Below are 27,784 nucleotides of genomic sequence, written 5' to 3' on the forward strand. Positions count from 1 at the left end.
CGTGAAACGAGTCTCGACTGCTTTTGGCCAGGAAATTGTGATCCTTCGTATATTCAATATTAATTCAAAGATGTGTAGCATTTTTGCTTGCGCTGCCTTTTTTTGTTTTTGCTTATTTGTGGTGCTGTCGAAGAAGACAGCGAGGAAATGACGAAATCAGCTTTGTTTACATTTACTGAACCAATGATATACAAGATTTTTAACTGAAGCCACTCTTGGCCAATCACAGACCAGTTGTGACAAATGGAGGGCAGGGCTGTTGTTGGCTCACAAACTCAACCATGGCTCATTTTCTTTAAAAAGGAGGACAAACCAGCGTCCTGCTTAGGGTTGCGCAGGACATCACTGAAAATTAGGACTGTCCTACCTAAATCAGGACACCTGGCCACCCTAAAACAAGGGTATTAGCTACGGTTACTGTATTCTTCTGGGTATGTTTAGTGAATGACTGCCCTGTAATGGTTAAGTGGTGAACACGTAAAACTGAGGGTCGGGTTATATTTTGTTTGGAATAATATGTACAGCCCAAATTTCTTAAAAGTCATAATCTAACAAAAAACAGGCCTCCTTTTTAATGTATTCCTATTCTTAACATACAAAATCATACATAATTTTCACTAGGGGTGTTAAAAAAAAATCGATTCGGCGATATATCGCGATACTACATCGCGCGATTCTCGAATCGATTCAAAAAAAAAATCGATTTTTTTTTTTTTTTTTTTTTTAGAGCTCAGAATTGTTATTCAACAAAACGTCTGACTTCGGGTTAGCATTCACACCTGAGCATGGAAGAATGTTATATGAACGGAACATTAAGCCTTAATATTTTATTTTAATGCTGTTCAAACATGAAACAGATTACAACCTCTATAAGACTGAAATTTCAGATAAATAAATAATACATTTCCATATAAATCTTACACTCTACAAGCTTACTGATTAGTATTTTCTAAATTTGAATGAAAAAAAATCGCAACAATCGACTTATAAATTCGTATCGGGATTAATCGGAATCGAATCGAATCGTGACCTGTGAATCGTGATACGAATCGAATCGTCAGATACTAGGCAATTCACACCCCTAATTTTCACAGTCACAAAAGTTCAACACAGTGAAAGTCAGTCCTAACTGTCCTGTCAAAAATGCTTTTCAGAACAGCTAACGGCTATTTGGTATCTGCTGCCCCCTGTCGAGCCGCCCTCAGCATCTCATCCAGAGCTTTCCCTTACTCAGCGGATATCCGCTGTCCACCCTCAGCTGCTCATTGACACGCCAGTAGTCATCTCCCTTGAAGAAGTACACCCTGCCGTTGGTCCAGGTGAAGGCGGCGTCCGGGCTGGAGGGCGCGCCGGTGAAGAGCGTGGACAGCGGCCTGGGAGTTAATATGTTGTACTTGAGCTCATCCCACTGCCAGAAACTAGAGCCCTGCAAGCAAATGAACAAGACACCATGAAAGTATAGTACAGCGGGGAGCACGCTCAAGATTTGTACCTTGATGAAAATCAGCTTCCTGTTGTTCTGCAAGTACAACGCTGCGTCAATGTTAGGTTGGATGCGCTGCACTTTCTTCGGGTAGCCGTAGTCCAGCACCAAGCCAGTGTAACGCCACACTTGGTTACCTACAGCAGCAACAAAATGGCTGAACACGTTGCCATAATATGCCAAGCATATTTCTACACATTTCCATTTGACTTTTTCTCCCCAGGCAAACCTTGCTGAGTGCTCCCCGTAAATTCCGCCTAACCTTTGAGAAAGTACGTCTTATGGGTCCGTGGCGAGTGCACTGCTGCATCCATGTTCCCTGGGAGCTCCTTCCACAGAATGTTGGTCCTTACTGGTGTGCTGTGTCCCAGATCGGAGATGGTCCACATGTACTTCCCGCTGAAAGCAATGGTCGTCTTCCCAGGACCTGATTGGTCGAAAAAAAACATCCTAAAGATCTGGGACAAAGGCAGGGTTAGGGTTTAGCATTAGATGTAGCTACGTCTAATGCTAAACCCTAACAGCGTAATCTCTCACCTTATCGTAACCCTTTTGGTTAACTTCCAACTCATAACGAAATCCAAATCAACGCTTAACCTGAATTGTAGCTATTCCCTATAATGTTTGAAGTGTTTGCTGCCTTGCGTCATACCAAGTATGATGGCATCTAGTGAGGCCTTGCATGGGTCAGGGATGTTCTCAGTCTCGTTGCTGCCTTCAGTAGGAAACAAACTGTCTGGGGTGGTGCCAGTGGTGCGTTTGCCTGGGGGGAAAAAAAAATAAAAAATGCACAGGTTAGGGAACAAGTGTATATTTGTTTAACAAAATCAGCAGTAAGAAGATAATTTTTGTCTATAATTAATGTGATAACGTCATTACTTTTCATTTACAATTCTGACTTTTAAAAACGCATTTTGCCAATTGGCGTCGACTGAGGATAACATTGTACGTGCTCAGAAAACATGTAACGACCAATTGTGGCTCAGTTTGCTAACGTCACATGACCAAACCCAGAAAACTGGTGAGCCGTGATTGGTCGTTACCTGTTTCCTGAGCATGGGTGATGTCATCTTTAGTCATCAGCAAGTGGCGAAATGTGTTTTTAAAGGAATTTAATTTAACATGAAAAATAATTAAGTTATCAAATTCGAGACAAAATAATTACTTTTTACTTGTGGAATCGGCTAAATGAGTCAAGTATCTCTTTAAGAAAAGGACAAGCCCAATTGATCAATTCGTGTAATAGATAGATAGATAGATAGATAGATAGATAGATAGATAGATAGATAGATAGATAGATAGATAGATAGATAGATAGATAGATAGATAGATAGATAGATAGATAGATAGATAGATAGATAGATAGATGGATGGATGGATGGATGGATGGATGGATGGATGGATGGATGGATGGATGGATGGATGGATGGATGGATGGATGGATGGATGGATGGATGGATGGATGGATGGATGGATACCAAGCTAGCTACCAAGCTAGCTAGCTAGCTAGCTCCAGGCAGATTAGATAGATGGATGGACGGACGGACAGACAGACAGACAGACAGATAATCGATCATACACATAAGGTATGAATTTATTGCTTGTTTGTTAAAAAATATATACATTAGAAGGGGGCCTTGAAAAAATAATCATATTAAATCACAATTGAAATATTGAAGAAGAAAACTAATTATTTTTCAAAATTGTTCAGCCCTAATTTAAGACTACAACAGCGCATTCCATACTGTTTAATGACGTGGCCTGTATACAGTATTTATTGTAGATTATGTTTCAAACAGTAGTATTGAATGACTCACCATACAATGCTTGGATGCCTTGCACATCATCGAAGTGCAGCTCGAAATTGCGCCGGTAACCGATATAGATGGCGGCCATGAGGGCGTTTCTGTACTGAGAATGAGCCAAGCCGAGAGCGTGGCCGATTTCATGGGCCGCCACGATACGCAGATTTGAGCCGGAGTGCGTCCCCTCCGTCCAGAACTCATCCTCGTCAAAGTGGACCACTCCAGTTTCTGGTGGTTCTGCGTGGGCCAGTACGTTACCTGCAGGGAGTAGGTGATGAAGATGATGGTGATGATGCAGCTACAATCCGTTAAAAAAATAAATAAAAAATAAATCAGGAAATAAACTAACCACGGCCATCAAACGGGGTGTCGCAGGAGCCATCTCTCTTGTGGAAGGAGATCCTGATGTCACCTCTTCCGTATTCAACCTCTCTGAAGGTCAAATCGGTCACGTCGCTCCAGTACTTGAAGGCCTCCTGGATGGCTGTTTTCACCTGGGCCTTCGTCATGTCCGGCGTGTAGTTGTAAATCCGGTACGTCAGATTCTTCTTCCTCCAGCGAGTACCTGAGAAGACAACGAATCGCATCGGTGGTGTAATAACCAACGGAGGAATATTTGAACGCTGACAGTGAACAACACATTCGGGTCATGGCACCAATTAAAAAGTTCTCCATCTCCAAAATGATCCCTACTCTTGTACTACCTTAGCCCCGCCCACTTATGAGTGCAGCATAACCTAAGCAATGTGTTGTGGATCTTCCTATGTGACTCCACAGTCTTAACTGGTTTCAACTGGTAAGTGTGCGGATAGATAGGTAGATCTAGAGCCAGGAGAAAGGTCACGGCAGCACAATAGCCTAGCTCAGGTCACTTATGTGCCAAAGAGGCCTAATGTAACAACTGAAAATATATAACAATACAGGCATGTATACTTTACACTGCGAAGAACAACTAAGACTGCGGCAGTGCTGAGACGAGACCGTCTCCATTTATACCCTCACGTCTGTATTATAGTGCCCCCAGGTGGCCAAAATGCACAATATGTCCAGTGAATTGAAGCAAAAAAAAATGTGGGGGGGGGGGGGAGTACATTATTTCTAAGCATTTTAATGCTTAACAATAACAGTTTAGATTAGCAAAATGAAGTAACAAATTATTGAATACATAACTAAAAAAAAAAAAAAAATTCACAATATCCTGTATGTGAAACTAACATTTTTATTTCACTATTTACAATAAATCAGTAATCTTTATATTATTAGATATATTAATAAACAATTATTTTAAAAACAACACCACTTTTATCCAGCCCTTCAATTTCTATACGCTAATCCTGTTCTGGGTCAGAGGTGGCCAAACATTCCCATTCACAACTCCACTGAAATCAATGTCTGTGCACCATATAGGCATAAAGACTCATGGAGTATTAATCACCCAGCACTCTGTATCTGTGCTGTTTCTTGTTGAAAGGGTCCTCCAAGCCACAGCGAGGCTGCCGCATTAGAGCCAGGGTGGCCTCGTCTAACTCTCCACTGGTGGGCAGATCGTTCACCCTCTGGAATACCCTGAAGACACAAAATAAGCAAAAAAACAAAAAACTGATCAGAGTGGGGAGAGTTGACAAATGGCCATAACATTACGCATACTTGCAATTAATTTTCAGATTTTATTTTAATTTTTAATCAACCAAATGGGGGTGAATGGGGGAGGGGGGCAAAAATGCGAGGGGGAAAAAAAGGTAAAAATCCAAAATCTGAAAAAAATATTTTCTTTATTTCTCTTTTAACCTTTACTTACCTTTATGTAATTTATAGATTTTTTTTACATTATTATTTTTAATTAATTAATTTATTTATTTATTTTTATGTATATATATATATATATATATATATATATATATATAATTTATTATTGATCCCATTGAGATAAAAAAAATAAAAATAAAAAATAAAAAAAATAATACCCCCCCCCCCCCCACCCCCCACACACACACACACACAAAACGATGTTTCAAAAGAGACCTGGCAAAGACAGAGAGCAAAAAAAAAAAAAAAAAAAAAAAAGTTACATACAATACAGAGTAAGACAAATTAATAATTCATAAATCGTTGTTGGGTTAGGACAGTGGATTTATCGTTTTAATCATTACTAGTATTGAGCGGCACAAGAGATGCAAAACATTAGGAACAATTCTCACTGTCAGTGCAGCTGCAATTCAAATTACCTGAGAGCTTCTTTGACCTCTTCCAGATAACTGGGATTCTCTGGATCAGTAGGCTCACTCAGATAGCCGTATTGCTTCAAATAGGCCTGTGATGTGCAGAAACAAACTATTGGAATTGTCATTCAAATAGCACACCGAAGCATCTCACCTTTGCCTCATCCAATTCCGTCCACTGCTCCACTTCGCAGAGTGCGCCGCTGCAAGCGAACACTACGAGCGCCGTAAGCAGCCACCTGTGCTCCATTTTTTGACTCTGAAGTTTCCCACCCGCAATGGAGTGCTTGGCCTGTCGAGGCAGCGGCACTTTTAAAGCGGGCCAGGCGTTGTGACTCAGCCCTGTGGGGACGATGAGACATCTGAGAAGAATTTAGATTTGATGAACAGGCTGCACTGAATCTGTGTGCATGTGTGTGTTATCTTGTCCAGCTGCTCCCAGAGAAGTCACAGCACTCGTTTATGCTGAGCAAGCATGTGTAGCAGGGGAACTCTCGAGGTTGCAAGCTTGGACGACCTGCAAAATTCATTGAAAATCTAATATACAATCTATTAATAAGTCAAATCAAACATTTTCTTTACAATAATTATTTCTATGTGGTCTAACAAAGCATTCTGATTAATATTGCACTTATGAATTAATATGAATTAAGCAACAAAACGTCCACTCGTTTTTTATTATACCCATCTCAGGGGGCGGCCATTTTGTCACTTGCTGTCAACTGAAAATGACATCACAGTTGCTCAGTCAACTAACGAGCAATCACAGTTCATCTGTTTTCTGAATTGGGTCATGTGATGTTCGCAAGCTGAGCCATGATTGGCTGTTACGTACTAATGTTAATTTCGTCAACAAAAACTAGACAAAAATAATTTCAACAACACATTTTTCACAAGACTAAAACTAGATTAGACTAGACTAAAACCCTCATTAATAAACTATAACTGGCACTAAATCAGTATTTTCAGGAACTAATGAAGACGAGATGAAAATGTACTTCACTTAATAAAAACTGCACTAAAATCTATGGACAATCTCTGCTAATCTGTCACGTCTGTGACACTGTCATGTGATACACAGCACAAACATGGGACAGACAGAAGGTGGATTCACGGTCAAAGGTTAAAAAAAAAAGAAAAAGTAAATTACAGTTATAACTTAACATTAATCCAATGGCTATAACGTTCCAACAATAATGTTAATGCGACTGCTAACTAATGCTAGCTAACTGACTAGCTCATAGCATGGAGCCATCGTAGCCACTGTAATTGTGTGTGAAGTTGTTTTTCATCAAAAAGATGAGAACATTTTATGTGAAATAGTTTTAGATCCGAAAAGGTTCAATATAATCTGCTGACAAAAAATATACAGGTCCTGACTAAAACGTTGACGGGTTTTGTAGACTAAAACTAGACAAATAAAATTTTCTTGGACTAAAATAAAGGCTAAAATGCTAAATTTATAGTCGCCCAAAAATTGACTAAAGAAAAACAAAAACAACAACAACAACAAAAACAAGCGCGACTGAAATTGGACTAAAACTGAGACTAAATTTAAAAATGGTGGACAAAATTAACACTAGTACGTACCTGAGCTCTGACCAGCTGGCGATGTAATTTTCAGTTGACAGCAAGTGGCAAAATGGATGGGTAAAAACGGATGGATTTTGCTATTTAATTCCTATTCCACAAACACAACTTTAATCAGAGTCCTGTGTTTAGACTAGTGGGGCAGCATAAAACATATTAAAAAGATTTTTTTTTTTCACACTTGACAGAAAAGATGCTGTGACCATGGTCCATGATACAATCACCGCAGCAACAACAAGCACCAAGATTGAGATTTTTGGCACCAATAAAAACCTTGAACATGTATTCTACAGTTTATTGGTGTCATTAATCTACCCATTGACCTTTTAAACATGAGGTCATACAATCAAATCACATCCTTTTTTCTTTTTTTTTGCCATAGAGTAGGCTAGGCTAAGTGGCCGTTTTCACCTTTCCTCAGAAAGAAGCATCCAACTCCTATAATTGTGCAGCCCAACATATGTTTAGACAGCTGCCCTGTTTTCATACACAAATGTTTGGTTTTATTGGTTTCCTGATATGTTATTTTTTGTTATTGCAGCACATACACCATCGACCATTAATGAACGACTCATTCTGGTTTTTACTCTCAAACCAAGATCCTGCACTGATGACATTTTGATTAATCTATTCTGCGTACCCCAATGTTCAGGCAGCCATGAGTCACAGAAATATCCGAGATGACGTGTTGACATGGGGTTGGGGATATCATATTCCTGAGTTTGAAGTGTCTACAATAGTCTTGAGGAACATCAAGAATAACATGTGCAGGAGGTTGCACAATCCCGCGTGCGTGTAAACCAAACAACGGGATATTATGCGAGGCCTGAAGCCAAACTAACCAAAATACCCAAACAGGATGTGGCTAGAATTCTCAGAAGTTGTCCTCATTTTGCTTTCACATCCCTCATGAACGGAAGTCGCATCCACATATTACATGTAAGTGCTTACGTGAGCACCTTGATGCTAATCTTCGGTGTTGAATGCCTGCATTTTGGAGATTGTGACACCTAAAGTCGGAAAAATAGAGGCCTAGTTTGAGCAAAAAAAAAAAAAAAAAAAAAAAAAAAACTTAAGCTTGCAAAAGCCAAAGAATGTATCACCTGCATGTTAGTGCAATCTTCTCTGTTGGGAGCACATAACGGAAGCCAGCCATTGGGGAAAAACTGCAAATAAATTGTCACCATCACTTCCATATTGGTAGCCTGCGCTTGCAAAAAATAATAATAGAGATAGAATATAAGACATAGTGTTTATATTTAATCAAAAAATGTTGAAAAATAAACTGATGTACAGTATTCACAAGATGAAAAATTGAATTTAATGTCAGTAAATAAAACATTGACAAAGCAACATTTACCCACCAGTGGCAAATAAATCATCAGTGACTCAAGTACAAAATTAAAAGCTCTTTATTCATCATCTTTAATAACAATGAACATTTCCCATAAAAGCAATTATTAGAAACATCCCAGTGTCACGTTAACGGGTATTCTACAGTCAGCACCTTCACTGATGATTCATATGACACATTCCAATAATCCAAGATTCTTTGAAAAGAATTAAAAATTTAAGTGTCAATATTCCTGTAATTTTTGACACAATAATGGACATCTTCTTCATTTAAATCAGCACTGTGTTCTCTTCCTATTGACACACATGATCAATTCTGCAATTGAGACCAGAGCATAAATCAAAAGGTAAGCCTTGCCTCTCATCACAGTAAACGTTTAGTATAACTCCACTAAGGACAAGTTAAAAATAGCTTTTCTTTGCTGCAAATAAAAATGTGAAGCACTGACTTTACTTATAAAGGTGACCAAAGTGTGAATGACTTATAGAAAGCTGTTTGAGCATTTAAACACATGGACGCAAATTCACAATTATTGGTACCATACATTAACGGAAGAAAATCCTACAGTCGTCACAGATAAAAAATAATAATAATAATAATAATTAAAAAAGAAAAAGAAAAAAAAAGACTGAGTTGAAGGAGACATAACACAGGGGACCAGAAAAACATCAAGGCCATCAGGGAGCTTAAAGGCTACCTCATTGATCTGAATATATGACTGGATAGCCAATAGCCCATAGATGCCCGTGCGGCTTGTTGAAGCGACAGGGCGGCCATCTTGCTCCTCCCATCTCGCGAGCAGACTACTTTGAAACTATACGGTAGACGTACAGATTAGACATATACAGCTCGTAGGCAGTTAGTAGAGGGGCAGGAGTGGGCCTGTTTCTACTAAGTACTGTCTCAAATGTTCTCCAATTTCAATACTGTAAATGTATAGAATTGTATATAAACAAACTTGAGTATGCCGAGAAACGTTTCTTGGGAGGAGCAATATGATGGCCTCGCGGCTTCAAAAGTCTTGGCCTAACGGCTACCCAGTCATTTTCAGATCAGTCGGCTACCTAGAGAACTACGAAATGTAATAATAATTATTGTAATGATGATATGTTGAATTGTAATTGAGTGAGACAGAAGCAAAAAGTAATTATTTTCATTGTTTAATTTCCATACTTTTTTTTTTTTTTTTAATATTACTTTTGTCACATTCAAGTTATTTCCAGTACCACTGTGGGTATCTCTTCCATTAACGGAAGGGCAGCAACAATATTTTCCCATTGCGTATACGATATCCTTGTGTTCCAGCTTGTACTTGCCGCCCACCCACAAGCGTACTACTACATGGACCTTTCACTGGACATCCAAGACATTTAACCAATGCTCAAGTGGCTTTCTTGACAGACTCTTGACTTGGTCATTCCAATTGTTGTTCAAAACAAGTCTATAAGATCGTCTTAATTTGGCACATAGACTGGAAGCGTTCTACATGTTGTATGAGGGAGGTTATCAAACGGTCGGGTCACGATGAAGTCTATTCTTCATCATCACTGATGGTGACCTTCACCCTGTGCCAGGCGTTACTCAGCACCCCTCTCAGGTTCCAGATGGGAGCGGCCGTGTCGGGCTGCATGTTGTAGCTGTTGTCCACAGCCTTGCAGACGATCTCCAGCTGGCGGGCCTCCGGCGGGAGAGGGGCCGTGATCTCCCAAAGCTTCCATGCCCAGGCTCTCCCCGGCGGTGGCGAAGGCTCAGGGGTTTGTCCCTTGTCGCCGTTCCTCAGCTGCGCCACCTGCCACGTCTTCCCTCCGTCCAGGGACACGTCCACACGCACCACTTCCCGTCCTCCGCCGCTCCACGCGTAACCCTTCACCGTCACCTCTTCTCCACCGCGGGAGACCACGGCGCCGTCCGCCGGCACGGTGATGGCCGACTGGACGGGCAGCTCTTGGATAGCCGGCGCTGACTTAAAGTCGACGGTGTCCCAGTCGGTGGTGGGCGAGAAGCCCTTGTAGTCATTCTGTTGCCAGTGGCTGCCGCTCTCCTCGGCGCTCACCGTGATCTTGGACAGCCACTTGACGTTGCGGGCGCCCACCGTTCCGGGGACCACCACCCGCACGGGGAAGCCGTGGTCGGCCGGAAGAGGCTCGCCGTTCATCTCGTACGCCAGCAGCACGTCGCCTTCCTCGCTCGTCGCCTTGTTGACGGGGATCGACGCGCCGTACATCGTCCCCGTCACGTCTTTGTCCAGACCCTCAAACTGCACGTGGCGAGCCCACCGCGCCGCATCCGGACCGTAGCCGGCCGCCAGCAGCACGTCCCGAAGGCGAGCGCCGGCCCAGGTGGCGTTACTGATGGCGGAGATGCCCCAGTTCAACCCCTTCACCTGCTTGACCGTGTTCATCTCGGAGCGCCGGTTGCCCGCACACTGCAGTGTTGCGGTGACCGTGTACTTGGGGAAACGGTTCTTTAACTCTTCCAAGGACAGCTTGAGACCTCCTCCTGGGAGGCCGTCCACTTGCAGTTCATACGACGCCGGGTCCACCTGTGGGACGGGCAGGTGGTTCCTCTTGAAGAAGATAGCGGAGGGCGTGACGTAGCTATCCGAGAGGAGTTCGGGCGGGGGCTCGGCGTTGAACGGCTTCAGGCTGTTGACGCGCAGCACGGGATGCCGCTTGGGGTCGGACGAGTACGGGTCAGATGACGGCGCGCTCTGCTGCTTCTTCTGATCCTCCGCTCGCAACTCGCCAACCTTGTTGACAAAAACGAGATGATGTGGAGTCACAACTTTCTGCTCTCGGTCAGTAATTGACCTTACCGTAAACCACGCCCGCATGACCTAGTAACCCAATCAAGACCCAAGACATCATGTCCGAGTCGGCATGTGCATTTTGCTACAGACAAACAAAGCAATCAGGCTCCCGGTGGTGCACCACGTGGTTATCCAAAGCCAAGAAAAAAAAAATCAATAAAAATGGTTAATTGCTGTAGTCACGACTTGTGTAAGAGTGATAGCAGTTATCCTGATCGACTAACCGGCGTCCTGCTGTAGTCACGGCTGTTACAAGAGACTGTCCGGTTTATTCCCTTCTATAAACCCTCAAACAACTCTGAAAAATGTCTGCGCTAGATCAAACTTTGTGGAAGACCACACGACCAGTTGAAATTCTCCAAAATGACCAGATACTACTACGTCTGCACTAAGGTAATGTTCTCCGTTGTTGTTTTTAGCCAAAGGCTAACGATAGCTCCGGGTAGCTAACGGTCCATGCGTTTGTTGACTTACTATTTACCATAAATGCCAACAAAACATTTTAACTATAAAGTAATATAAATTCATTCTTACCCTGCTTGACAGGAACAATGTCGAAAAACTTCGGTTTTGCTGACAATCGGTCGAAGTGAGTTAGGCAACGCTGTCTTTTCCTGACTTCTGTCGCAGCAAATAGCGATGGATATTTCCTTTTGTTTTTGGGTAATATTGCATGGTGAGGGAGTGAAGATACCCTTCACTAAAAAATGTAAAGCCCCTCCGTTTGCTTCGAAGAGAAATATCGGCGTTCTGAAAACACCTGACGAGAAATCACAAGGAAGATCTGACAACTTTGCCATTACTGTGAACGCACTTTCGCTCATCTTGACCGGGAAACGATGGGGCTGCTTGTCACATTTAGTGGGCGGGGAGGGGCGTGCCACGGTAAGGTCAATTGCCAGCTTGTGTTCATCACACCTTATATTCAGAAAGGATGTCCAGCACGTGTTCCTGGTTGTGCACAGCATAGAGAGCCCAAAAGGGTTCCAGGGCCCCTCCTGCCGCCAGCAGGATTTTATCCCCGCCGGGGTGCATGCTGATGAAATCGGTGATGTCATAGACGCCGCCTTTGTAAGTGACCCACACGCCATCTTTCAGAGTGCGGTGCTTCGTGACCTCTTCTTGGCTGAAGACGGGAAGTTGGGAGGTCTGCGCCTGAACCTGAACGCTAACGACTTCGGTCTGTTCCGCCTGCACGGCAGGGATAAAGAAAAAAAACAAAAAACAAAAACACTGTCATTCGTCATTTTTATCAGACAGCACTGCATCTAAAGCCGGTTAGTTAAAGCTTGACTTTAAAATACATGATGACGTCTTCAGTCCTGAATCATGTCTCATCAGTGCGGGAGTCATCCACACTATCCAAATTTGGATTTGTCCAACTTCCTCTGACTTTACAGAGATCTGACAGGGATACTGAGTTTGTGAGGTGCAAGCTGAGTGACTAAGTGGGAGTCAAAACTGACAAATGTGCTGAGTTGAGTTTCTGATGCACTGTTTGCAAAAACACCGCATGGGTGTGGCAGCCAACAACACTCAATTTACATGGACATTATGCTAGCAAAAGGAATAATAGAGCCAAACTGGTAAAAGATATATATATTTTTTCTTTAAAAAAACAACAACAACATATACACACATATATATATATATATATATATATATATATATATATATATATATATATATATATATATATATATATATATATATATATATATATACACATAAATATATATATATATATATATATATATATATATATATATATATATATATTTATATATATATATATGATTTTGTAGTCTTGAATATATACAACTTTATAAGCTAGAAAATATCAGAATTTAAAAGCTTTTCATTTTGAATACATACAACTTTAATCTCATATACAACTATTAAAATTGTTTCCTAAAAAATATAAAGCTTTTGATTATGTTGAAAATACACACCTCTAATCTTAAAAAAAAAAAAAAAAAAAGACAACTTTTCTTCTAGTGTATATTTATACACGTTTGCTCTCACAAAATCCTCACTTCAACATTTAAAATGTATACATTTATTGTCATAAAATTGTCTTTAAAAAATATACAATTATTTAATCTAAAAAAAATATTTGACTAATCAAAAAAAAAAAAAAAAAAAGTACAACCTTGAAAAACTTTTTTCCTTGAGAATATCCAAATAAATTCTCATCAAATTAGTTTAACCTCGACTTTGACTTGCGTAAAAAGTTTGACTTTTATTTAATCTAAAAAATAAATAAAAATAAAAATAAAAGACTAATAAATAATAATAATAATAATAATAATATAACCTTGAAAAATTACTTTTTTTCTAGAGAATATAAAAAAAATCTCATCAAATTATAAAGTTTAACTTTGACTATAAAACTTAGGTAAAAAATGTGACTTTTATATAATCTAAAAAAATATTTAATAAAAAAAAAAAGACTTGCTAAATTAGAACTTTTTTTTTTGTAGAGAATATCCCAAAAAAAATTTCATCAAAGTTTAACCTTGACTCTTAAACTTGTGTAAAAAATATGACTTTTTTTTCCCTCAAAAATATACAATTTTACTGTACTCTTGTCAAATTACTACTTTAATCTAAAGAATATACAACTTTTTTTTCTTGAAAATATAAAACTTTTATCTCCAGTTTTTTTTGTTTTTTTTTATATATTTATTTTTAATCGAATATTTAACTTCACTCTGATAAAATTCTGACTTTAACCTTTCATTTATAAAACGCTTTAAAGAAAAATTTACAATTTTTAATCTTGCAAATATAAAATTATCCTGAAAATAAATTCTAGAAAATATAAAACTGGTAAAATTATGACTTTTGAATATATTTTTTAGATATAAGACTACAATCTTGACCATATACAACTTTCTCAAGAATATTCAACTTTATTCTGATAAAATTCTGACTTTAATCTTTAATTTATTCAACTTTTCTGGAAAATATCCACTCAAATTATGACTTCTAAACTAAAAAATATATTAAACTTTATTCTTGTTAAATTAATTTCCCAATAATACCTTTATTCTCACAAAACAATTTGGGTAGTAAATAATAGTCTCTTTTCAGTTTCAGTGTGGTATTAATGCAAAATGTGTGTTTGTCTTCCAGTTATTTATCATAAAACCTTATTGGAGGTTTAGCGAAGATGCGCATCTGACAGACCTTGTGATGGTGGAGGCCATATGCCAGAGCAGCCCCTGTCCCGGCCAGGAGACCCGCTAAGGCTTGTCTCAAATTTGGACCGTGTCCAGTGCGTTCCCATCTCTGATCCTCGCTGTTGCTGCTGCTGCCCACGAGACGAACCGCACACCACGCTGCAGCAGCAGACGCTTGGGGTCTACGAAAAGTGAGACAATCTCATTAGGCCGCCAGTTAAACACAAGCAGGGATGAGAAAAGCCACACAGTACCTTTGCGGTGCGAGCAGACCAAATCGAGTTAGATATCGACAGCGTCCAAGTAACAGCATTGCATTGATGTTCTGTGGGAAGATCACATTGAGATGAACTTTTTCTAACAAATACTGTTTTGATAAATTGTACTTGTCAGGGTAGTTTTAAAACAACATACATGATACATTTTTAGTGATTTTACTTTTACTTGAGTATTTTTGGTAAGAAGAAATGCCACTTTTACAGCATCACAATGAGCTACATTCCACTCGCTACCAGTACTTTCTACACTGCAGTTGAATAAATAAACTCCCCACTGTTGCTAGATGAGAAAATATGGAGTCATCATTGAACTGCAGCAGTTTTATTTTTAAAGGCTGTGACTTCATATCTTTGGTGTCATAGGCGGTCACTCAGGACGAGTTGAACATTGACTTTATCCTAATGTTGTGTTTAAGCTTGCCCTCACTCCAAGCCGTGCATTTTTGTTAGAATGCCAAAGTGCACCTTCAACTCTACACCTCCTACTGAACTGACCAGTCAGCAATGACTTTCAAAAAATGAGCTCTCTGACTAGGAATGTGGCAAGCCCAGATCATGCAAATATATGTCAATAGTGACTGCTTCCACTACACTTCCAGAAGAAGAAACCTATTAACAAACTGTCAACAGTTCTTGTAAAGAAAGGAGGGGAAAACAACAACAACAACAAAAATCGCTGTTGACTGTTCTTGACATGGGTTGCTCTTCAGTCCCAGCATGCATTGCAGCATCCGATGCTGAACATTTTCCAAAATAAGGATGTTAATCATTATCATTTAAGGGTACTTATGTTACCCGAGGTTATCATTATTTGGAGTCACACCAGGACACTTCAGAGTGCATTCCTTTGTATTTACGCATTCAATTATCCTTCTGCTGTATGGTGAAAGAGTCTTTCATTACTCGGAAAACATCACAAAATCAGTCATGGTTCGCAGAGTCTCGATGTTCTACTTTGCTAACGGAGATGAACTGGTGTCATATAGTGGCGAACTGTGTTATTACAACTTAAAACTACTTAGGTGTGGTAGAAGAAGCATTTGTACATGAAAAATCATACATAAGATTGTAACATTTTGGAGATGGTGAATTTGGGGTTTTCATTACTTTCGGTTATAATTATCCATCCATTGTACTCACCGCTGACTCCTAACAAGGGTCGCGGGGGTGCTGTATAGGGATAGACCGATAATCGGCCGGGCCGATTATCGGCGCCGATATTTGGCATTTTGACAAATATCGGCATCGGCCATTTTTTTAATCTGAAGGCCGATAAAGGTCACTGAGCAGGGAATACTTGCGAACGTAGCAAATTTGGGGTTTTCATCAGGATTTGTAAGATGTTCGCAGTCAGTTTTTATTTGTCGAATACACATTTGGAACATATTCACACAATTTTTCACCGCGAAAATCTTTTTGAAACGTTTTTACGAACCCTAACAAAAACCCCTAATGAGCTACATTCACATGAATTTGTTACTCAGTGAGAAATTATATATAGTTTGAAAGAATTCCCCCCCCATTTTACTGCAAATGAATATCGGCTTGAAATATCGGTTATCGGCCGACTTGTCTACAAATAATCTGTATCGGTATCGGCCTTGAAAAAACCATATCGGTCTATCACTAGTGCTGGAGCCTATCCCAGCTGACTTCGGGCAGTAGGCGGGGTACACCCTTGAACTGGTTGCCAGCCAATCGCAGGGCACACAGAGACAAACAACCATCCACACTTTAGGGACAATTCAGAGCACCCAATTAACCTGCCATGCATGTCTTTGGAATGTGGGAGGAGACTGTCTAATTATCATACTTTAGAAATAAATACAATCAAGACATTGAGGGCAATGATTCTATTATGAGTTTCATTTTGAGAAGTAAAGTACTCCGACAAATTTGATTTCCCACAATACTGTATTGAGATGCACCAATACCAAGCAACAAAGATAGTGCCTTCACAAATGTACAAAGCTTTAAAATATAAGAAACAGTTAGCAGAAACTATGGTGCACAGAAGAATGACAGATTTCAATGGTTATAGAAGTAAATTTAAAAAAAAAAAGAAGTTTAATAAGATCAGATTGAAAGACACTCAATGATATAAATGAGTCCAAAGGATCAATCTATCAATAGGTAACTGATTTGATCAATCAGACAGACTTTGCCTTCTTCTTTTATCATTGATAAACTGAAGGAAGATGAAGATTCCACTCAACTCTCCATTAATCCATTTGTATTTATGGAATAAGAAAACAATCTTCCAATGTGGCTTCAAGTTTTGGCAAACAGCCAGAATTAAATGCTACATAAACTCTCCATTTAACACATCACATTTACAATTTCATTTTATTGCATGCAGTGACGGTGATTGACAGATCTCAGCCATAAACGCATAGATGACATTCTGGTTATAAGGGCTCACCTTTAAATCACTTATGCTCGCCTTAGCGACTTTTTCGGTAGTTTGTAAATTACTATCATGGTTACAGTATTTTCCAGAAGCCTTAGCTGATCCAATAGCTGACCAACACAGAATAAAAGTAAGAAAATATGAAATTCTAGTGGAGCGAGGCAAGATAAAAAGTAAGTACAAATATTTTGTAACTTTACTTTAGTCGTGTTTTTTTTCCCCCAAGTACCTGCACTTGGGAGTGTTTATCTGATGACGTTTCAATAACAACTAACTAACTAACTAAGATGGAGGAAACAATGTTTGCTAATTGCTATTTTAGTTGTTAAAATTGTTAAAAACTTTTGACACACTTTACATGCCTTTAAAAAATAAAATAAAATAAAATAAAATAAAATAAAAGAGCAATGTGACAAATGTTGTTGACTAATGTGTGCTGGTTAAAAAATAAAAATAAAAATGAATGGATGTGCCACAAATGGCAAAGTGTATTTCTTCAGTTAGAAGTGGATAATTTTGCAGAATTAATAAAAAAAAAAAAAAAAATAAAAAAAAATAAAAATAAAAAAAAAAAGTCACTCAACAACATTAGCAAAGCTTTGATAAATGTCAAACAAAGGCTAACTAAATGTTTTTGTCTTCTCAGTACGAGTGCGAAGAAGGTTCATATGATAGAATAGAATTGAATGTGGAGAGATTTCCCCCATTGAGCCAAGTTATTAGTTAACAGCATTCTCGCAGTTTTTAGTTTTTACATTCAGAGTCTGTAATTTTTTTCCCTAGTCAATGAATAAGAGTTATAATCAGTGGAAGTAAAAGTTGAATCAGTAACCTACTTCTTCTTTTTCTACTTAAAGGGTGTGAGTCCGTTTTATCGTGCATCTGCAAGGGTGACTCATCTGTTGTTGCCAAGAGCTTAAAACTATTTAATATTAATATTTCTGGCAAGACTTTAATGTTGAGTAAGTGACACAGACAGCTAAAACAAATTGAACGGGCCATCAAACGCGATTGAGGCAATAACGTTATGTAGCAATCAAGTGCAACGACGGCCACCAGTAAACATGACTCAAATTTATTCACGGGCGTGTATATTTATTAGCACATTATGAAGTAGCTAAAGGTTAAGTTTTTTTTTTTTTTTTTTTTTTTTTGTTAATCTTGAACGTTACATATGTACAGTACTCATAACTACACATGCTGATACTATGTCAGACTGTGTTCAGCGTTCTGGAGTTTGTAAGCACATTGAGTTTCCTAACTAGTAATTCAACAACATTTACACGTCATCCTCACGGCTAACTTTGCTAACAGTTAGCAAGTGTTGTCACTGATGGCCAGGGTGCACGAGAGCAACCAACATTGAATATTTGTCCACGAATACGACCTGATATAATGTTTATGCGTGTTTAAAGGGTAAATAAAGAATAACAAACTCACGAATGCGCTGTAAGACTCCGCTTGAGTGTTGCTGCTGCACCTCTGCCACGTAAAAAATACTCAACACACAAATGATGTGAACCCTGCAGCAGCAGCAGTTGATAGAAATGGCAAGCAACCGTGCAAGAGGCGTTCAAGATAACACATGTTGCGTAGTGTTGTAAAACGTAGCACAACATTCATATCGAAATTATGCAAAAAAATAAATGTTTTGGCCACGTGTTACAGTAGCCTACATTATATCTAGAACATTCTGCGTCATCATCTAGCAACGTGGGCCCACGTAGGAAAATAGAGGAAAAACAAAAAAGTCTGAAACTCGATTAATAAAATGCACAATGCCATATCAAATAGTTTGTATGTCGGCTAAATTATTTTATTGAGTAGTTCCTAAACATTAAATGCAAATATACTGAATTGAAAAATAAAATAACTGAACTGTACTTATAGGAAGTAATACATGCATACCACTAGCCTCGAGGACCTCTGTCATGCTTTACAAAAATATGCAATTGATTAATGAGTCAATTAAAATGCATTTCACATTAAAGTTAATAAAAAAAAAAAAGTCTAAAATTGTTTTTGAGAAACAGTTCTCAAATATTACAAATTTATTGAACTTACAAGTTAAATAGAACATTTTCATAACAGAAAATATTACTAAGCACAACATTAGGTTGGTATCTAAAGATTTCCTTTACAGGAGCCTTATCAAATAGCAAAAAGTAGTTTATAGCTGCACTTTGCGGTGGTGCATGCACATGTGGTTAAATAAGATAACTAAAATATTGGCAACACCTCTGATTTCTACACTTCTATGCTGTCTCAAGCCACCGCCACAATAATAACCACACTGTAAGTAATGGCAGTGTTGATATTATAACCCATCCAAAAACTCCCCAAACAAACAAATTTGAATTAGAAATGAACATCCAGTGTTTTGTTTTTGTTTTTAGACTCAGTAAGTGTATTAACATTTTTAAAAATGACAATGTGTTCATTCCTCTTTTCATTTTTAAGATTATATAATGATGCATTTATTTCCCTTATTTATTTTCAACTGAGCTGCGCTTGCATCTTACTGCCTTTGGTTCCCCTTTCAATTTAGATTGCATTCATAATGTTATTCTTAGGTTCTCCTTGTATAGCCTCAAATTCTGCAGTTCTTGCTATTTTAAGATACCTTATTTGGTTCTTCATTTAATTTAATATGACATAGCAATATGACAACTGTAGTGTTTATGTTTTGGTTTAGTAGCCCTTATCAGTGTCACGAGAAGCGTGTCAACTATTGTGACAAAGACAGTCCAGAGAATTAAAATTGTGTGTTCACACTGATTTATTATTGTGGAAAAGATTCACTACACAATTTAAATAAAATAATCTGAAAACTGGAAAACGGGCTCCACCAAGAGAGTGTCTACAGCACAACACGGAAATACGTCCATAGACCAAATCCACGTCAGAAGAGCTTCTTAAGTACAGAGTTGAATGTTCACTGTTGTGTCATCTTGGCTGCTTCGGCTTTAATGAGGGAGATGAGTTCCAGGTTTATTAGAAACACGAAGCGAAGTCCTGCAATCTACAGAAATAGATGCAGAATGTGAACACCATATGTCACAAGTAAATGACCACATTTTTTGTGACTTTTATAATATTGTGAGAAATTGCTATATATAGTACAGGGGTGTTAACTCGCTGATAACCTTGATATGTACCTCCACTACTGAGTTGTTGTTTAGTTTCCACTTGTTACCCGACAGGACCGGTCTTCCATCGATGTAGATGGGTCGTCTGCCCTCATTGGCGATGAAGAAATCCCCATTATTCTTCAGTTTAATAATTCCTGCCGACATCAAACATCATTTTTACCCTCACGTTAGTTTTTTGCACTTCTTCATCATGTTAATTCACCTTGTTTTCTTGATATTTTCCATGCGGGCCCTTCTAGTGATAGATCCACATCTATCTGTTTATCTTTGGTCGCGCGGCCCAGTGTAATCTGGGTGAGGATGAATGAAAAGAATGTAAGAATTACTAAAGTGCAACGTGATTTGATCTTAATGTTACGCCACTGTTTGACCTACCTCTCGTGATCTCATGAGGTAGCGTACCATTCGTCCTCTGAGAGCGGCCAACGTCTGGTTGTCAAAGTCAGGCATGCTCATCCCTGACACACAGAGTCACAGGTTAGAACAGGGAAGAGGGAAAAAAAAAGAAGAAAAAAAAAAAAAAGACTTATTTTCTCTATCTGAGAATTGTTTTTATAATATGCTTTTCCACAACATATTTTTTTATGAAAAATCAAAACTTTCTAGTGCAGCTGGAATTTAACAGAACAGACTGTGCATTGTAAACTAGCTCCTCTTCACGGCCATGTTATTAATGTAAACAGTGTGTGTTTGTCAGCGATGACGCGCTTTTGAAATATGAAAGTCATCTCGACAAGCTCAATTTGAATTTGGGTCATCCATAAATGGATTCATTGCTCATCTCTACTCCCACTACAGACCCGTTTAAGCCAACTGTTTAATAAAAACATATTCTACCTGTGATACTGTCCACAAGGACCTGCCAGCGGGGCAACTCTTGCTCCAACTGCCTGATCTCCCTTTTTTGGTGACGATCAGATATCATCAGTTCTGGAAGGGAAAAAAACAGATTTTTAATGTTTGCACTTTGGACAATTAATGATACAAATGAAACGTTCACCCTTCTTACCGTGTTCCAATACTTCATCTCGACTCTCCCTGCACGTAAAGACAAGATGACAAATGGATCAGAGGTGGAATTTGTTGGATTGTCAAAACTATTACATCATGCCTTGTCCACATTTGTTGTAACTGGTGTTCGGGGCTCTTTTTCCCCACAAACATTCCAGGGGGCGCTACTGAGTGAATTTTGAAGGGGTTTTGTTTCAAATGCATTCTCAGCAGGCTAACCCTTGCGATAACTGGATAATTTTCAGGCATTTTGAGGCCCCCAAAAAGGTGAAAAATAATTCTAAAAAAGCACTAAAAGAGGACTTTTCCTTTTTCCTAATAACATAAAAAAATATAGAATTATTTGGCTCCAATTCTGCATCAAATGTGCAAAACATACACATTAAATACATATCGAAGCATGCCTTACTTTAACTTGACATCATCAACAATCTGCTCAGCATCAGAGAAATTCAGGACTTGATCACCCTTTGGGAGAGGCTGGACTGCAACACAACACATTCATTAACCCACGCTGGGTTGATATGTTTGTCGTGAGGACGCTGGAGAGGCAATATTTGATTTGCATCACCACTCACCACTCTGATCATCCAGTAGGTAGTACTGCTTCAGAAGCTGCCAGTGGACCAGTAGACTTTTGGGTGTTCGGGATTGGTGAAAAACACTTGGGTGTTTACTTAGGAGATCTTGGAATATATCTAATTTCGGCTGACTTGTCTGTTTGATGACAAACAAAGAAACATGCCGCTGATTCCACTACTTGTATAATGTTATAACAGTGAGACAATAACAGAAGAATCACCGTGTGTGTGTACTGACCGAGCCAATCTTGGCCAGCAGTGCTTCCTCGGCCTGACTGAAGAGAGCTTTGCTTTGAATGGCAGCTACCGCTTCCGGATGAAGCTGGCGCATGGCCTGCCACGCAAGTCTGACCATCCGCAACAGCAGGGAGGAAAAGTGAAAAGGTCAACATGTCAACACGGCGGAAGGAAACGTGCTGCTCGCCTGCCCGGTGTCTTACTTTGAGATGACGGGATCGTAGAGAAGCGAGTACCACCGCTCTTTAATTTCCCGCAACGTGAACCGACAGCTGAACTTGACCCCTAAATGGACAGTTGTGAGGTCTGTTGTCTGCAGAATAGAAGCACAAATGTTTACGATCACATACAGGCTATTAATATTAACGTTTAAAACTCACCTGCAATACTGCATTAATAAGCAGCAAGTCATCTGTAGGCTTCCAGCGACCTAAGTCTTTTGTCATGTGTAGCGGCTGTTTACTTTTCTTCATTCTTTTGGTTATTGGTGTAGGATGCATCAGCATTGTGAGAGGCGGCATCAAAGCCGGTCCTGATTTCGCCACCTGCCAAGAGAGCACAAAGGAATGAAAAATAAATAAATAAATCATAATTCGAACAAAACTTTTGTCTTTTTTCTCTCATATGATTCCTTTACCTTCTTTTTCTCGCTGGAAGAAGGCTCGCTACCTGAGCAGCGTAAAGGCTCCATGAGAGGAGGACCTTTAACGCGGCTTGATGATTTTACGAGGCTGCTTTCCACCAGCTCATCGTCAAACTTCTTTCTCTTTATCGATCTATGGACGTTGTTTCACATTGACAAGTACACAACACCATCATCAGACACGAGAAGTAACACATCTACATATCTATTTAACCCCAAGAAGACTAAGCTAGACAATTGATTAAATGGAACCTGGAAGAACTTCTGCGTTTGGGAACAACTCCACTGCCAAACGCTTGCGTCGCTGTCCTTTTCACATCTTTTATAACAAGCGACTCTTCATCTTCTGAGCGGCTGTGTGAACCTGCAACTGTCATTGCCACACCAGGCTCCACCGCTTGCATCTGGTCAGACAAAACAAAGGATCAATTTCACATATAATGAAAGCAGTAGGATTTAGGCTTCTTCCAAATGTAGATACTGTAAAATGTTTATATGTATGCAGACTGTTGTACACCCTTATATTTTGTATTCTTCCTTTATATTGTTAAGACATTTTGTATTAAAGAAAATAGACGGCCACAAACGAAAATAACTTACTAACGTAGACTTAAAAAACCTCACGATGATTTGTTGTTGTTTTCAAAATAATTGTACAAGCATTAATCCTGCATTTAATTACATTGTTTTAAAAAAACAACTAACATTTAACAGGAATGTATAACAATCTCAACAACCGTAGTTTGTTAGACGACACTTAAGAATATCATACGACCTACTAAACTGGCCCTTTTAGACCATGTAATGCAAGCCATACTACTTCCTTTGCAGCTAGTATTGTTTACATGTTAGCGTTAGCCACAGGGCCGAAACAACTAACAAAAACACGCCCCACTCCGTAACGTCTGCTCAGACGGTCGATGTAAAACAACAATAATGTGAATCATACTTGTTTAATATGATAGAAAGAGGTTAGCTTTATTCTTATATTCAGTGTTGACTGAGCTAAACCAAAATTCTAATGAGAGCTAACGTTAGCCGCTGATTAGCAAGCTAATACTAGCGAAGTGCACGTTCTCGGGGACTCACCGTTCCTTCGTTGTTTTATTGTGGTAGTAGTTCCAATATTTGGCTGCGTGTGTACGGTATATCTGTGATGGATACTTAATCAAAACCGTGTAAACAGGTGCGTCTTTGTACTATATATCAATATCGGGACAACATACAGTTAGCATAGTCATTTTTCCTCGTCTCGTGACGAAGCGGCGAGGTCAGTTAACATGTTCGCGGCGCAATGGCGCCACCCTGTGGACTGGAGGGTCAGCGCGGGAAAAAAAAAAGGTTTATTTAAATGTATGTAATGTATGTTTCAATAGGTCGCTTGCACATGTCGTCACTTCCGCCTCGGATTTCTCGTAGTCGCCATGCTGGGTGGCCTCCATTTACGTAGCGATTCGGTCTAACACGTATCTATCACGTTTGTTTTCTCCTTTTAAAATGGTACATTGTTGCTGTATCGTTGGCTGTTCGAACAAAGCCAAGGGGGGAAATGGTCGGTCTTTTTTCCGAATTCCAAAAATAATTAGGAACCAGGGCCTGGAGACAGAGGAGTGCGGACTCCGGAGGGAAGTCGTTACTTTGGGCTCGTGTGTGCAGCGATCACTTTGTGAGCGGTAAGCTTGTTTACCTTTATTTAATGCATGAGGATTAATAACGTTTCGACCGCCCATATATGGGCAAGTTGCTTATGTTTTGGATTCATGAGCAAGCAAGTTCGGTAGTACAAGCTGGCTAGCGGACGTTAGCCGAAAGCTAACATCGAACATTTTCACCCAAGTAGTGCCAGTGCAAAGTGTTTACTGCTGAAATTGGATTGATTAGTCTTGGGCTTTTAATGCCGATAACATGTTTTTTGGTGGCAAAATGTAAACTTGGAAAAAAAAGACAGAAGGGGCTGATGCAAGAAAACAGAGCCCCGGTAGCCTACACATCATGCTAAAGAACTTATTCACGGCCACCCTACTGCGGTAAAATAACCAGTCTTTCCATATTTTATTTGTTTATATATTTGTTTATTTTAACAGGTCGCCCTGCGCCCGTTTTTCTGTCCAATCATCCCGACTGGGCTCCAACATTAAAGTTGGGTCCCAAGTTACAACATCTATGTCTCAGCCCAGTCGGTGCCAAGATATGAACGTGCACAGGAGAGACAAGCAAAGAAAAGACGACTCGAAGTGGCAGAGATTGTTGCAGTTATGCAGCCAGATGGCTCCAGTAACCTGTACCCTCAAGTACTGCTGACATCATTGACTCTGGTATGCCACTCAGAATTCATTACATGATATATTGTATGCATGAGTGAATGTATGTGTTTGTTTGTGTGTGTACACGCACCTTATATTTTAGAGACATTTGGAAGTGTTTATAGAAATAAGTATTTGCCTGTAGCAATGTTCATACATTAAAAAATGCAACAAAATGTGTACATTTCTTTTACACTGACAAAAAAACTATACTACTTTACTATATTAAACCTATTACTGGTACCGTATTTTTTTGTGATTTTTTTTTTTCCTTTATTTTTTTCTTTAGGGATCTCATGCCACACCGACTTGATTGCCAATGACATGATGGTAACGAAGGCGAGCATCAAAGCATTGGAGGAGGACAACATGCGACTGTTTGTTTGGCGCTAATAAAGGCAGCGTTTATACAAATTCTATTGTTGGGTTTGTTTACAAAGCTATACATAATACAAATGACAGGATTTGACTCAATGTGCAATATGGTCCCTCTTAAAGTAATGGCATAAATCTCTATTATTTCTAAAAGCACAAAAAATGAAGTGAATAATGATTAGATGTAGTAATTTCAGGGTTAAAAATTGAACTGTTAATTAATGTAGTTTATTTTAGCACAGGTGCCTACCATCCTGAGATGACGGTATGATGTAATGTTGATGGGGTACGCAATGACTTTCATTATGCTATGTACAGAGGAAAAAGTTGCTCTCTTTTAAATTTGTTTAATGAAAGACAAGTACCAGTACTGTGTTTCAGTTTTCCCAATAATCCTTGTTTCACACTTGTCACAAAACCACTGTCCTTTTGGCAGTCTAGATTGGCACACTTCAAGTGATATCATTTGATTTTACAATCTGCTGCAGCACAAAAAACTACTTTACTCCGCATCTTTGAAGTACATGAGCAAGTGGTAGGTGACAGCGGCTGAGCAGGAACACTGGAAGTCCACTGCTGATCTAGTAAATGCTCTCCCGAGCAGTTCAGGTAAGGAGGGGACTTTGGGAGAAAAAAAACTCTGGCTTTTCCAGCTGGCCAAAACGAGCGATCTGGGTGGACTTGCTCAATCACACTTTGTCCACACCACAAAGTCGCAGAAGTCCGTCCAGTTAAACTCATCTGTGCCTGAATCTGAAAATATTACAAACATTGTAATGAAAATATGAAACATAGAATTAAATAAGAAACTACAAAAAGTAAAGCCATACATACCTGGTAATAATATTGGTGTTGTCGTGACAAGTGATGGGAATTGTTGCCATCTGGCACCAGACAGAAATTGGGTGTTGTGACAGCCTCCTTAACCGTGAGATCATAAGAAAAGCTGTCAGTATGCTCAGTAGTTACCATGAACACGTTTTATTGTACTGGAAACTGAAACTAAAAATACGTCCTCTGAGAGTGGTTAACCTTAACCATTTAGAATAAGTTGATTAAGTAACATGTAACTAGTGAAAGGGTAGCATTAAATTTAATTAAGCCACGGGGAGGCTGTGCATAGTTACTTTTTATTCTTATACGCTCTGCCATATTTGCCTGTTATAAAATTGTTAGAAAAACCACATCAGGTAAACCTAGCTGTGCATGTAAACACAATGATAACAGGAAGCCTGAGAACAAATCAACATTTTTGTGTGCAGAATTACCAACACCATGTGGTTTACTTACGTGCAACAGCAACAGTTTCTTCTGATGCGATGTTAAAGTTTACACTCTGTATCCACCCGCTTACAAAATAATTGTAAGCCTCCAGGGATTTGTTGGCGTGTTATGGAGCATGTTGTCAACACGAGGTAGTGAAAAATGTCCAGAGAAGTCACATTTGGCCAGCAAGCTTTCTCCGTCAAAAAAAAAAAATCACCCTTGGTCAGGACGTAATTAGGATCAATCCCGCCACACAGAGACACCTTCTGCCTGTATCGTTGTTTTTGATCTTCCGGTAAATCGTGAAAATACTGCGAAAATTACATCAGGTTGATAAGCTCTACCGTGTAACTCGCGAGTGTACCTTGTGAACCGTTGGACACCCAATATGGCGCCCGAAGGAAAAACTCCCATGATGCATTACGATGTGCAAGCGACCTATTCTATTTCCCGACGCCTAGGATAAATGTGTCTTGATTTTAAATAAGGTATTTGCTAATTCTATTCTAAAAATTCAGCCCTGTTACTCAATCAGTTCCAATAAAACAATGACATAAATATAACATTGGTTGAGATAGACCAATATACAGTTCCATATGTGTATTTTTATATTTAGACTTGGAAAAAAATAGACAGAAATTCTGAAAAGAATTACCGCAATCAAATGGCACTAATTCAGTGAAATGGGCCAAATTCTGGATGCTGCCATTTGCTATCTAGTCCAGACAGCATATTTACATTTACAGCATTATTGATCGTTTTCATTTTGACGCATTGTCTGTTGCAAAAGCAAACGTAATGAGTGCAGCCCAGACACAAGAACGTTAACATCCAGTACCACATTTCTGAGAATTTTTTTTGCCTACGGTCTACGTGCCAAAAGTTTAGATACTGGCTTGCCAAGATCAAAAATCGTTCGACTTGGCACACACGTCCATCACACACAAACCAATGCTTTTGTTCATGGGATTTTATTGTCATGTAATTTCAAAGTTGCATGATAAATTACAATAAATACAGAATTCAGACACTAATGTTAGTTGCTACGTTCCCAAAGGGTAAAAAAAGAAGGAAAAAAAGTGT

General features: G+C 39.2%; 3 protein-coding genes and 1 long non-coding RNA gene across 8 annotated transcripts; 1 reads left to right on the forward strand and 3 right to left on the reverse strand.

The window, feature by feature from the left end:
* Window positions 1–721: 721 nt before the first annotated feature.
* mmp19 (matrix metallopeptidase 19) lies at window positions 722–8,396 on the reverse strand. Of its 2 annotated transcripts, XM_077530019.1 has the most exons (10): window positions 8,201–8,396; window positions 5,662–6,024; window positions 5,514–5,599; window positions 4,724–4,854; window positions 3,638–3,853; window positions 3,301–3,546; window positions 2,136–2,246; window positions 1,746–1,910; window positions 1,493–1,620; window positions 722–1,426 (listed from the first exon to the last, which is right to left on the reverse strand). In XM_077530019.1, exons 2-10 carry the CDS (start codon window positions 5,755–5,757, stop codon window positions 1,202–1,204), a joined length of 1,404 nt encoding a protein of 467 aa, XP_077386145.1. In that variant the 5' UTR covers window positions 5,758–6,024; window positions 8,201–8,396; the 3' UTR covers window positions 722–1,201. The 2 variants fall into 2 exon arrangements, with proteins under 2 accessions (XP_077386145.1, XP_077386146.1); XM_077530020.1 differs by lacking the exon at window positions 8,201–8,396 and having other exon boundaries at window positions 5,662–6,631.
* A 90-nt stretch (window positions 8,397–8,486) lies between these two features.
* Window positions 8,487–18,814, reverse strand: suox (sulfite oxidase). 2 transcript variants are annotated; one of them, XM_077530018.1, is made up of 5 exons: window positions 18,574–18,814; window positions 14,700–14,770; window positions 14,453–14,627; window positions 12,179–12,451; window positions 8,487–11,200 (listed from the first exon to the last, which is right to left on the reverse strand). In XM_077530018.1, the coding sequence occupies exons 2-5, from the start codon at window positions 14,756–14,758 to the stop codon at window positions 9,983–9,985; spliced, it is 1,725 nt and encodes a 574-aa protein (XP_077386144.1). In that variant the 5' UTR covers window positions 14,759–14,770; window positions 18,574–18,814; the 3' UTR covers window positions 8,487–9,982. The 2 variants fall into 2 exon arrangements, with proteins under 2 accessions (XP_077386144.1, XP_077386143.1); XM_077530017.1 differs by lacking the exon at window positions 18,574–18,814 and adding an exon at window positions 14,860–14,996.
* A 1,080-nt stretch (window positions 18,815–19,894) lies between these two features.
* On the reverse strand, window positions 19,895–27,387 carry mcrs1 (microspherule protein 1). 2 transcript variants are annotated; one of them, XM_077529393.1, is made up of 16 exons: window positions 27,357–27,387; window positions 23,984–24,069; window positions 23,847–23,908; window positions 23,010–23,161; window positions 22,752–22,890; window positions 22,495–22,659; window positions 22,318–22,427; window positions 22,116–22,224; window positions 21,875–22,013; window positions 21,706–21,781; window positions 21,295–21,323; window positions 21,123–21,215; window positions 20,661–20,743; window positions 20,488–20,575; window positions 20,292–20,419; window positions 19,895–20,155 (listed from the first exon to the last, which is right to left on the reverse strand). In XM_077529393.1, the coding sequence occupies exons 4-16, from the start codon at window positions 23,159–23,161 to the stop codon at window positions 20,069–20,071; spliced, it is 1,398 nt and encodes a 465-aa protein (XP_077385519.1). In that variant the 5' UTR covers window positions 23,847–23,908; window positions 23,984–24,069; window positions 27,357–27,387; the 3' UTR covers window positions 19,895–20,068. The 2 variants fall into 2 exon arrangements, with proteins under 2 accessions (XP_077385519.1, XP_077385518.1); XM_077529392.1 differs by lacking the exon at window positions 27,357–27,387 and having other exon boundaries at window positions 23,847–24,124.
* On the forward strand, window positions 24,177–25,474 carry LOC144023800 (uncharacterized). Of its 2 annotated transcripts, none has more exons than XR_013284606.1 (3): window positions 24,177–24,430; window positions 24,842–25,072; window positions 25,350–25,474. It is a non-coding gene; the product is annotated as an uncharacterized LOC144023800 (long non-coding RNA). The 2 variants fall into 2 exon arrangements; XR_013284607.1 differs by lacking the exon at window positions 24,177–24,430 and adding an exon at window positions 24,458–24,735.
* Window positions 27,388–27,784: the final 397 nt, after the last annotated feature.

This window comes from Festucalex cinctus, chromosome 8 (genome assembly GCF_051991245.1).
Source record: "Festucalex cinctus isolate MCC-2025b chromosome 8, RoL_Fcin_1.0, whole genome shotgun sequence".
Classification (NCBI taxonomy): Eukaryota; Metazoa; Chordata; class Actinopteri; order Syngnathiformes; family Syngnathidae; genus Festucalex; species Festucalex cinctus.